At 39.0% G+C, this 12,718-nt stretch overlaps 1 protein-coding gene across 5 annotated transcripts in view; it reads left to right on the top strand.

The window, feature by feature from the left end:
* The window catches only part of LOC124050276 (CD2-associated protein), a 47,596-nt gene that overhangs the window by 25,299 nt on the left and 9,579 nt on the right, over nt 1-12,718 (top strand). For all 5 annotated transcript variants that reach the window (XM_046372633.1, XM_046372629.1, XM_046372630.1 and 2 more), the window contains 6 exons: nt 1,079-1,177; nt 2,414-2,467; nt 5,857-5,893; nt 7,137-7,199; nt 9,337-9,481; nt 9,682-9,791. In XM_046372633.1, the coding sequence (XP_046228589.1) occupies nt 1,079-1,177; nt 2,414-2,467; nt 5,857-5,893; nt 7,137-7,199; nt 9,337-9,481; nt 9,682-9,791 (508 nt within the window). The remainder of the gene's footprint in view (nt 1-1,078; nt 1,178-2,413; nt 2,468-5,856; nt 5,894-7,136; nt 7,200-9,336; nt 9,482-9,681; nt 9,792-12,718) is intronic.

Raw genomic sequence — 12,718 nt, 5'->3', positions numbered from 1 at the left:
ACTATTTCCTTGTTTTGTTTCTACTGTTTGAAAGAAGGAGTAAATATCTATGAACAATGTAGACTGATAGGTAGTTGTACTTAATCACAGTTTGTTGCCTTTAAGATGATATTAGCTCTGTAGATAGATAGATACAGTGGGTTCATTTATGACAGGACAGGACAACAGGACAGACTTTGCACTGCTTTGTAAGAGACAATATGAGGTAGATGTGGTGCTCACTGCTCATAAGGATAATTCTTGAACAGAACAAGATCAAAAAAATGAGTCTGCACAGAAAGATTTTACGCTGTTCCTTCTGTTGGCTCAAAGTGAATATACTTCGTGTGTGAGGAGGTTAAATCTCGACAGTGAGATGTAGAAGAGTCAGATCTGTTCTGAAATGATGGCATAACCTGTCTCTCACTGTCTTCATTTTCTTCTTTCGTACCTGTTGAGGCTTTCGCAAATGAATTGTGTGATCGCTGAGATCAAGTCAAGGCCTTGCTCTACTCTTGAAGCTTTTTTCATTTGTTTGTTCAAGTTATTTCACATGACAATTTTGTGCATTATCTAAAGCCAATGGGTTGGCATCTTCCTCTCACCACTATGTTTATGTAAAGCCCCATTTAGCCACCTCAGTCGACTAATTCAATGCAGAGAATTTTTCCTGACTTCCTAATGAAGGGTCACTGCTGTTCAGGAGGAAATATTCCAGGACAGGTAGCAAGCACATAGAGCCCATGTTGTTGAGGTCTCCGACTCATGTCGCTGAAACAGTGACACATAACTATGGCTCCCTCAGTTTCCTTGCCAAGAATAGTTTAGAAAGCTACCACCATCTAGTGGAGACTTTTGAGAAGTGGTTGTGAAAGGATAAGGCGTGTTGTTTTCAGTCCCTTTTCTTTAATTCTTAGGGCAAGTTTGCACCTTCCATACTACTTTCTGCAGTAGAGAGACTTGTCTGTTTTCTTCTTTTGTTTCTTGGTAAAATAAACAAACCACAGACCTATCAGACAGAAAGAGATAAAGCAAAGATCATAAATTGATTTCTAATATGTTGTCACCAATGACATTTTTTAAATTTGTTCTCGAACAGGACACAGGAGAGCCCGGCTGGTGGCGAGGGGAAATCGGGGGCAAAGAAGGTGTCTTCCCTGACAACTTTGTTGTCATGCACTCTGAAGCAGAGAAAGAGGTGAGTCATTTTTTTAGGGTAAAATGCCAAACACATTAGTTCCTGTCCGCTAAAATGCTAGAGGGCTCTTAATTTGAAGAATATACAGGAAGTATTGATTTGCCTGTGTATTGCATTAACTTTAACAGGGCAAATGAGGCTTTGCACTAAAGTGTTGTATCATATAACAGAACACTTAACAGTATAACCTACACCAAATCATATAAGCGCACTGACCCTAACCCAGACACCTATCCAACCGTCAACATGGCTGAGTATTTTTACCTATTTTCTGACACTGATGCAGCCCTTTAATAAATCATAATCCTCTTTGTATTATCCCACGTTCATAAAATAAAATCACATGAACAAAAATTTCCCTTTAAATAATTATTAAACGTTTATACAGTAGAATAGCTATTCATTTATTTTTTTAATTTTAATTTAATTTAAGTTACTTTATTAATCCCAAGCTGGGAAATTACTTCTCTGCATTTAGCCCATCACTGATTGAAACACACACACACATGCAACGTGCAGTGAAACACAGGAGCAGTGGGCTGCACCAAGCGCCCGGGGAGCATATTAGAGGTTGAGTGCCTTGCTCAAGAGCACATCATCCGGCTAATGGGGGGTGGGGACATTCATTTTATACATTTTAATATATCTATTATAAGATATACATAAAGTTATGTATGATATATCTGTATGAGTAGCAGGAAGTAGTTTATATTAAGTGGATAAATTTTTGAAGTGAAAAGTATTTTTCTTTGTTTTGCAGTGAGGGAAGAAGAATAGTTGTAATCTTAAGAATTTGTAGCTTCTTGAGCTTTTTTGTTATTGAACAAATATATCAGACACATGATTATCCAAAACAAAGCATTTATTTATGTCTGACAGCGTGTGTGGATGAGATCTCTGGACATATGATGGGGTCATAGTGGGTGCTGTACCCACAATGCTCGGATCCTGCGCTGGTGTAAAAGATCTGCAAACGAGGGCGAACTCAACATAATAAGGCCTCTTAATAATCAGCTAGATGTATTTTGGGGTCATTGCTAGAACTGTGTTCCCTAATTATTCCATGTTGATTGTGTTTGAGTGGATGGTGCTCTGGGTATCTGCTTTGTATGAGTTTTTACATGATTTCTAATCCCTACTGTCCACCATGTTCATCTAAAGAGCCCTTGAGGTGTTAGCAGGGGATTTGAGGTCACAGATGGTATGCCATGATTATGTTCTGTTTTTATGCTTCAGATGCCCACGTCGAGAGGGTCTGTGAAATCATCACCTAAGCAGGAGTCTGAAGAGGTAAGCTGTGATGACTTTGGTTAGGCGTTTTTAATGTTTTTAAAGCATTTTGAAGCTACAGCCATCGCCATCTTTGTTGTGTTACCATAGTTACAGGTGTCTCTCTCATCTGTGTGTTCACACACATGTCCATCCCACTATACCCTGCAGTAACACAACAGCTGGACTCCAGTTGCCATGTCCCAGAACAGAGCCGTATTAGCATTAGCATTGCCACATCTACCTGTTCTCACCAGTGTAGAGCAGCAAAATCCCCAGAAGAATGTGCAACAGGCTATGCAGAAAGACAAAGCCAAGAAATATTTTGGGCTGACAGGGGAAATTAATCAGGAGCCACAGTGTGTGTGATTACAGAAATGCATACATGTTGTTGAATAAGACTTTGGTAGACCACTGGACCACACTGTTAAACCTCAGACCACCAGAAGCGTGACAAGCCAACATGCGACAGGCAGATTTTTGAATACTGGTCAGGGACAGAAAAGAGCAGGCGCACGTGTATGCACAGACAAACACATCCTCAAATTCCCACATTCCCACAATTCCTTTTGTCTTCTTCAACTTAAAACTTTATTTGTCAGTATATTTTTACATACACCCATCACTTTAACCCATCACTCACCGCAACGTGCAGTGAAACACACAGGAGCATCTGAGGCGGTCTCCAGCCTCTCGGCTGCGGTGTCTTCTTCTTGTGTTCTTCCCTCTCTCTCTTTAAAGAAGGCAGAGATCAAAATTCAGTTACCGTGTTCAAGCTGTGGTACTTGACACTGAACTGTGACTCAGTGAGACCTCATTGTATGCAACATATTTTTCTAATTCTGATAGGACGTAATTGAAAGTGATTGTCTAATGTGAAAAAAAAACAAGAATTTTACCTCCCGGACAGGATGACGCTATATATACAAAAGTATTCAGACACTCCTCTTTATGGGGCTGTTTTTCAGTGGTTGGGCTTGGCCCCTTACTTCCAGTTAAGGGAAATATTAATGTTTCAGCACAACAAGACGTTTTGGACAATGTTACGCTTCCAACTCTGTGGCAACAGTTTGGGGAAGGCCCTTTTTTATTCCAGCATGAAGGTGCCCCAGTGCACAAAGCGAAGTCCATAAAGACATGGTTGGGTGAGTTTGGTGTGGAAGAGCTTGACTGGTAACACACAGAGCCCTGACCTCAACCCCATCCAACACCATTGGGATGAACTGGAATGGACAGTGTTAGCCTTTCCTACATCAGTGTCTGACCCCACAAATGCTGCACTGCGCACATGAATGGGCGAAATTCCCACAGAAACACTCCAAAATCTTGTGGAAAGCCTTCCCAGAAGAGTAGAGACTGTTATAGCTGCAAGGCTGTCTGTTTAGAATTTGAGATCATTAAAGTCTCTGTTGGTGTAATGGTGCGATGGCCCAATATTTTTGTCCATATAATGTTGTGAAGGAGAATATGGTATAATGAGTGTGTTAGGTGAGACCCTCTGGGGTTATATAGTATCACTGGATTGTAGATGTTTTGCTTAATTAATGGACTACGCCATCAGCTCTTTATTGCTGATAATTCAGCCCTCATGGTCTCTGACTCCTCTTGCTGTGGAAAGAAATTGTTACGACAATGACAAAAATTAAGTAAAAGTCGTTAAATGTCGAAAAGCAGTAGTCTTACAAGCTACCTGAATGCTTGTGCACTTGTGCTTGTTGTGTGTACTGCGGCAGTTACATCACCACTGCCAAACTGAAAAGCCTCTAAACTGACATTCCACTACAATTAATGGTACTGACAAACGCCACATTATTACTTCTGGTCACACGATTATGAACTTTAACCAACACTGTTATGTGAACAGACATGTCAGTCATTGCAGCCTCAGATCCAGTATTAGTGATACTTCAGGTACTGCTTTTGTCACGTACCAGTTGCTGGTAAGAATCAGACAATATCTTCTGCTATTTTGCAGAAGAGGTTGTTATTGTGGTCGTAATGTTTATTGTTCTGAGCAGTTAAGAGGGTATTCTGGATGAGTGTACTGTGTCATTCATGTGAAGTGTTTTTTTTTTTCTTTCAAAACAGGTCTCCATCAGTTCAAGTGATGAAAAGAATTTGAATTTGAAAGTGTCATGCACCACCTCCTGCCTGTGCACGTTAACATTAACTGTGCAAAACGCAGTGAAACCACAGCTGTAGTGCCAGTTTCCAGTGACATTTACTGTGCTTCTCCTCCCACTGCTTTCTACAGTAAATGGAAGTTTTAGGTCATGGCCAGACTACTGCATTGAGACCTCGATTCTGTGTGTTTGTTGTTTCATTAAGTAATCTTGGTATTGCACAGTGCTTATTGTAATAACAGTATTCAAGACCCACAGTGTGTGTGTGATTGCAGAAATGCATACATGTTGTACAAGACCACACAGAGCCCTAAAAGCTTTGCACAGAAGTTTGTTTGTTTAGTTTCACTTACCACGTTCATGCATGTCCCTGCCATCACCCAACCAATATAGCATACAGAAAGCTCTACAACATAAAAGACATTAAGACAAGATGGAAAAGGAAATGCAAGACATAAAAGAAAGCCTTTAGAAGACTAACATTTTATGACAATAAATGAGCTTTGTTAACAGAGATGTTACCCTGCTGTGGGAACAGAAACACAAATAATAAGTGCTACAAAGGAAAAGCAACAGACTTACTGAAAGTGTGTAAGCTTTCTTCAAGGAACACTTTTCTCTAGAAGTGCAGACTCTTGTCAGTTTTTGTCGCAACTATGTGTGACTGGTGAAATGTGGCTATAGATAATAACGGAAAAAACATACATTGTAATTAATGAGAATTATTACATAGAATTCAAATAGCAGTGCGATGGCTGTTGTAAGAATGCAGGGAAGGATAATTCAATAGATTTTTCATGCAGGCTGTAGGTAGACATGTTTGAAGTCATATCATAAGCATGTTTTATATTAATGTGTAGTACATGGTATTGCGTATTTATAGTAAATCATATTAAACGTGAGATTATTAGAATTCAGGATGGTTTATTAAATTATCCATTTGAAGTACAATGTTCAGTGTAATCTCAATGAACACAAAAACACACAAACTTCTAAAAAAATGTATTAATATGATTTTGCCAGCCTTAAATATATATATATATACACAAAACTTGCTTTCCCTTGCAGTCCTCCAGCTGTAAAAGGTTTGATTTGTAGGCTGTATTCTTATAACGTTAGATTTTCTTAGTTTGAACCAAACCTAATTAGTTGTCCCTTTCTCCTTCCCTCCAGGTCTGGGTTTCTGTATTTGAGATCATACATGTCAGAACATATTAATGACTCACCTTCCACTTTTATGTCACTCTGACCTTTTCTTTTTCTATCTCCTCTTTCTCTCCCTGCCAGAAGCCGAAGAAGCCACCTCCACCATCAAAAAGCATAGGTAAGGAACACTTCACACCCTTCAGCTCATTAGATGCTATCAGCTCAGCGGCTTGATGCATCTTGCAGTTCTCCAGTAAAAACTCACTTGATATTGAACACATTTATATTATGCTGCAGAGTTGCATTAATAGGATCTGTAATTGTAGCATTTGATTATTTGTTAGTTTCTGTCTTAGCACACAGTGACAGAGTCTCTCATTTTCCACTCAACCTTTAACATCAAGGGTGATTCTCTATGATGGGACACCCCAAACAGCTTGATAGCAGTGTTGTGATCTGTCTTCACACATTTGCCTCTTTCACTCCAATGTAACAACATAAAACTGAGACTGGAACGAGTTAATCACATATCAGGAAGACACTTTTTAATTCATTCAGTTCCTGAAAACCATCAGTAGTCACATTATGTCAGTAATCATATTAGATCAGTAAATGCATGTAAGCTTACTTAGGCCAGCTGCATGGTTTACAAGGTGAACTTCCAAGGGAGGAGAATGTAAAAGGGCAGAGGATTCCTTTGTTTTGTTTTCTGTTTTCTTTTAGAAAAGGCTGACTCCTGACTGTATCAAAGTCACCAAGTCAGTAAAACTCACACAAAGGGACTAAGCCTGGGGCATGCAACTGTAATTCAACTCAATACTTGAAACATGTCCAAGGAAACTCCTGCTCTGTGTTGTTGTTCTAGTTTTTCCAGAACATCAAGTGCATCACAGTTTGATGGACATTCAGTGTTACTGGAAAAGCAGCTTTATATCAGCACCAAGATCTGCAGTTTGCAAAATGCACATTTGCATCACTGTTTTCCTGTTTGCACAGGAAGTAACGGGTTAGCATTATTATCCTCAAGCACTGCAAATGCATGTATGTCTGGTTGTGAAACATCAGTGAATATGGGTCCATACACAGCTTCCTGTCTCTGTTCAGAGTCTTTTTTTATAAAGTGTTCTGTCTCACACAAACAAAACCACAAATGAGTACATGAGACTGTACATGAAAAAGATGGTGTTTATGTACCAGAGAGAGATAAAAAATGGTTGTAAATTTCTGTTTGCTAATGCGTGGTAGATGCGGCTAAGTCTTTCTGTGTGTGTGTGTTTCAGAGAGCAGTGGTTTTTTTTTGCTGTTTGATCATACTTGTGAAAGTGTGTCTGTGTGCGTTCCTTGTCATTTTCTGTTAAGTCTTGAATCAGTCAGGTCAGACATACAGGTTGACTTTCTGTGGAACATGTTTCGTTTTTCAGCTCTCAAGCCGGACGTTCCCAGTGCAGAGAAGAAGCCTCATCCCATCAGGCCAGAGGACAGAGGTAGCAGGACTCTCCCTTTTCCCTCACATCGTTCCTTTCTTTCTCCATCTCATTTTATCTTCTCATGCTGTTCACCGCTTTTAAGCATTGAACAAATCAGAAGCTATCTTTTTTTGTTTGTGTCAGAAATTTGAACACTGTAGTCCTATTGATCTGTGTCTCTTTTTAACTCCTTTATTGACTTGGGGAGGTAGTAAACTATTTTCCAGGTCCTTCTCCATAATGGTCGCAGAATTACTCGAATCCTAGAAGTAAAACTACCCTTACATTAATAACAAAATACTCCATTACAAGTAAAAGCTTTAGTAGTCAGATGTACTTGAAGTATAAAACATAACAGTACTTATTCTACAGTAAAATGTCCCCTGTGATTAACATATTATTTAATTGTTAACACTGATGCATCAAAACATAAGCAGCAGTTTATCTCTAGTTGCTCGAGGTGGAGCTATTTTGATTTACTTTATACACAGTTACATATTTAGTCCCATTGTACCCAGCTTAGAGGTTGGGAACCTCCAAAGTCCCAGTAGATAAATATGAAGGGTCTTAAGATGATTAAATGGGAAAGGAAAGAAGAGGCAAAGTTCAGCTCTACACAAGCTATGTTTGGGGTTGAGACTTTGGTACAGTTTGTATCCACTAAGACGGTCCCTGCAGTTCCTTATAATGGTTGATAATTGTTTGCATACTGCTGTTGAGAGAAAAACCTCATTAGATAGATTGCTAAAGTGTATTTATTCATGTTATAAAAACTTATTCTGGAAATACTTCTTGATCAAAAACATTGAGCTCAATTGTAAGGCTGTTCTGTAAATAGTTTTGTCTGATTTTTAAAACCAGCTCGGGTCCCGCAACCCTCGTAAATACAATTAAGTCTAAATTCAGTTTGATATGGATTAATAGATAGAAATATAAAAAGAAAATAAATGAAAAATGTGTCCCTCTAAAAATAGTGGAGTTGATTGCAGGAAGCATTGAAACCTGCGTTCACTCTACAGTGGTTTTGTAATCACATGACCGGTTGAGTGAAGTTGTCAAGTCACTCTTGGTAAAGAGATTGACCTACTGTTAGTGCATTTTCTATTTTACTGAGCCACACACAGGAATGAGCGTTCGGGTGTGCGTGCGCTTGCTTGCGTGCTTGCATGTGTGCCAGCGTGTGTGCCTGTGTGTGTGTGTGTGTATTTGCCCATAGTGCTACGTTGGTGCCACATTTTTTTGCAGCTGGCAAAACATTCAGACCTCATTAATTGTCTATTTAGAATTCACTTTCAAAATTCACTGGCTCTATAGAGCTTTTTCAATCAATATTAAAACTGATAAACCATATTAGAATAACAATACTAATAGTTTATGAATATGTAATTATGAAATGGTGATGATAAAATAAAAGTAGATTTTGTCAGCCAGAATGGCTCTGGTACAACATGTAAACATAAAAAATATTTAATCTTCCTAGGTAAACAGTTAATACATTAATGAAAATTTTTATTAAAGAGAGTACAGGGCTGAATGAATTAAAATAAAGGTGCATACAGTGAGGTTGTTTTCTCTGATCTTATGTGACAGAGGGACTCCAGGTGTTCTGTCTCGTGGCTGACTAAATCTACCTCATGTAATGGTCAGCTTATTATTTAATCTTCAAAAGATGCTTTAAGAACACTCAGAAACTGAGTTTCTTCTTTCATTCCTTAAAGATCTCTAACATGTGGTTTAACTTTGTGATGTTGCTTTCAGCTCGGAGCACAGGCCAAGTCAGCTAGCATAACTCATGTCAGAAGAGTTTATCCCCATATATGCCAACCTCCCTTTCAGATGCAGATTAGAGAGAGCATTTTTTAGAGACTAAAATTCACATATGATAAAATAGTCCCGCACTTGGGAGCTGAACCATCCAATCAGTGCGCAGACTCTGACTCTTAATGATGTCATCAGCGCAAGATGGCAGCACCTGTATCCAGCATATTTTGATCTCACAGGAAATGGAGAGGTGTTGTCCATCTTTGTATTTGTCAGTGGTCCAGAATAAAGGGCCTTCTGTATTATATGAGTACAGTCAGTCACAGTTTTACCAAAAATCTGTCCCCTTTTCCTTTTTCCATCGCTCCTCTTAACCCTTTCTTCTCCATTTCAGTTGACAGGCCAGATCACAAACCATCCAAGCCCGCAGCGCCGCTGGTCCCGCCCAAAAAGCCGGTCCCCCCTCCCGGGAAAGGCAGACCAGGAAGCCTCCCACCAAAGAGGCCTGACAAGCCTCTTGCTCCCTCACCAAACCTCAGGTATGCAGTTTCCGGCACCTGTTTGTCCATGTGACTTGTTTGTCTGTCTTAATGCCACTGACATTTTAAACTAGGACCTCAAAACTTTCTTTTAAAAATTTTTTTAAGAAATTGCCTTCTATGAGAGGATATATATATATTGTTTCTTGTATATACAATAAATGTTTCTTCCCTTTCTTTTCAATTATCCTTATCTGTAGGCACAATGGAGAGGTGCCTTCCACACGACCAAAGTCCGACTACGAGCTGTTACTGTCCACTAAACCCAAAACGCTGTCAGGAGACTTGGGGGAGAAGTCCTCGGATGTGGGTACGTACAGTGTGGCCCACAAATGTCTTGTGTACTCTCTCATTTCAAGAGTGAGCTGCATTCAGATACAAAATTAATTGTTGTTTGACCATTGGAGTGGTTTTCACTCTGTGCTGTTTCATCACAAGCAGTCAGCTAGTTCCACAAATGATGTTTGGTGTGGCAACAAGCACTACTGTGTGTGACATCTCACAGACTGAATAAACAAAGTCTCTTTATTATGTGTGACATTGGCATATAGTCTTCACCTCCGCCTGTCTGATTGATGTTAATATAATAGCATAAAAATGCAATTGCACCCCATCAAAAGGCAATGAACTTATCATTCTTATCATTCTCTTAACATTCAAACAATGAAATCGGAATGTTAAAGAATACTAAAATATCCTAAATAAATAAAAATAAATGGGGTTGATGCACTTGAGAATTTGGATTTTAATCCACAGTGATTCACACAAAGCAGTTTGTCACAAAATGAAAAAAATCCATTCTAAAATATTGTGCAATCTGCCATAAAAAAACAAAAATGTTTATTAAAGAGTTTGCAGCAGTCAATTTTAGCATGTTTTGGCTGTTCATGTGACTTTGTAAAAATGAATTTGTGTCTTCAGTAAAAAGGCGAAAGACATGAGGAAGTCATGTAGAACTTTTAAAGTGACATCACCTCCACTGACAAAAGCAGAGCTCAGAGAAATGAAAGTAGATGGGAGGTCGCGAGGAAGCTGTGAAAAGGAGCAGGAACAGACATGAGTGAAAAGATGAATAGTTTAGAGGATGATGTTTTCAGAGTGGAAGAGAAGGCTTTTGTAGTATATGGAGGCACAGGGGAACAGACAGTGAGGCAAAAGGGTCGCACTGCAAAGGCGCAGGAGATGTATTTAATAGAGCTGACTTGAAGGGATATCACGGGAGAGTTCTCTCTTGTGACAGATGCCCCGTGAATGTGATAAAGAGCTGCTAAAACTCCACACTTCTCACCAGCAGTCAGTCTGACACACATTGCCGGGAAACATGAAAATTCAATCTTTCCTGCAGTCACAAGCATTGCTTTGTAATTTTAGCAGTTTACCGGTGTGTAGCTGCAAAGTGCTGTTACACAACACTGCCTAAAGTTTCAGCATATCATGATAAAAGGAGGAAGGACTCATTATATTCTCTGTTTAAGTTTGTTGTGGTCCTTTATACACACTCATAAACAAATTTTATCTCAGTTACGTTTACTTTATCAAGTAAGAGGAACAGTTTGCCCAAGAAGGTAAATTTGGTCGTTGTCCACTCACCCCCGTGCTGATGGAAAGTCAGGTGAAGTTCTGTCATCTACAAAACATTTCTGTAGCTTCACAGGCAAACAGCCTTGCAACATTCTCCTAATCAACTGATAACCACAAAACACATAAAATGGCTCCATTTAGCTCATCTGGTGTCATCCAAGTCTCTGGGTACCCACAGAGCCCAACTTTATTTGAAAAGCTGCTATACATGCCCCCCTTTATCAGCTGAAATCTTCACTGTAGCTGTAAAACTAAAAGCATTATTGTGCACCCTGTCTAAAGTGGAGGCACAAGCTCAAACATCATGTATGTGCAGCGTAAATAACGTCTTAAAATCAGTCTGGGATCTCAGGGCCTCTGGAGACTTTGATTATGCCAGATGAACAGTATGGAGTCATTTTGTGTTCTCTTTTTAGTTCCTTTTTACACTTTAAAACAAGTCTGCATCTGCTTCAGCTGTTCAGCAGAATGCTGCAACTCTGTTTTGCTGTAAATTTCCAAAATTGTTTTGTGGACTCAATTTCACCCAACTTTTCATCATGAAGGTGAGTAGATAATGAGTGAACTTTAGTTTTTGGGTGATTGATGCGTTTAACATATATTTGAAGTTAAATGCATACCTCAGACAGTGTCCTTCATTACCATTCTTTTCCTAAACTTACCTGTACATAAGTAAGTTTCAATAAGAAATTGGCCCGTTTCCTGGTCTGGTCATGTTGGAACAGTCAATTACTTGGTTTCTTCTGAGTATAGCTGACTGTGTTTTCAGTACTTAATTAATTCCAATCACTTCCACTTTCTCCTTGGACCTTTTTTCAATCTTTATTGCGCACTAGTGAGTAATAAAAGTTAATAACATTAACAGCCCTCTAGAGCATTAAATGGGATAATCATTTCCTTTCCTAGCAGAGGAAAAGAGCAGTAGCTTGGTGTGACATGATTACTGTAATAATGGAATTATTTCTGAACACGGACACAGTTCCACTTCATTATGATTTTTAACAAACTTTTTCTTGTGTTCAGCCTGAATTTGTTCATGCTGTTATTGTTATTACTTGAATAATGAATAAATGTAATGTAAATATAAAATGTAAATTAAATTAATGAGAAATGTGATACACTATGGAGTTACTGTGGCTCAGCAGTCACACACAGTCTGTCTAAAGCTGACACTAGCCTGGCATTCTGTCACTGACCCTACAGCAGGTGAAGGAGAATCCTCCCTCTACAGGTGTCAAGTTTACCATAAAAACATGATCATGAGTGAAGACATGTCAGCATTATAGTATATGTGCAGAATTCAGTAGTACTAAGGTCAAATTAAAGATTTAAAGCCTTTTGAACACTGGCAATGTACGTACCATGAATGCTGAGAATAGCCTGTTACCAGTGCATCAATTCACGTGTGTGTTTGTGTGTTTTGGGGGAGGGGATTAACTCGTGGTCATTGTCCATGAACATATAAAGGACACTAATTGTGACTTTGTGACCTCACCTCTGTTTATTTTTAGCTGCTCTGTTTGTTAAAGTCATTAGCTGATAGGAAATACACTGGCACCAGCAGCTGCATACAAGCATTTAGATTGCATTCAAATTGAAAGAAATTAAATTAGTAGTGGTGGTTCTCCTGTGAATGTTCCTTTAGTCATGACTGAA

This window comes from Scatophagus argus, chromosome 19 (assembly GCF_020382885.2).
Source record: "Scatophagus argus isolate fScaArg1 chromosome 19, fScaArg1.pri, whole genome shotgun sequence".
Taxonomy (NCBI): Eukaryota; Metazoa; Chordata; class Actinopteri; family Scatophagidae; genus Scatophagus; species Scatophagus argus.
Note: the sequence above shows the minus strand (reverse complement) of the source record. Positions and strands in the feature narration are given on the sequence as shown.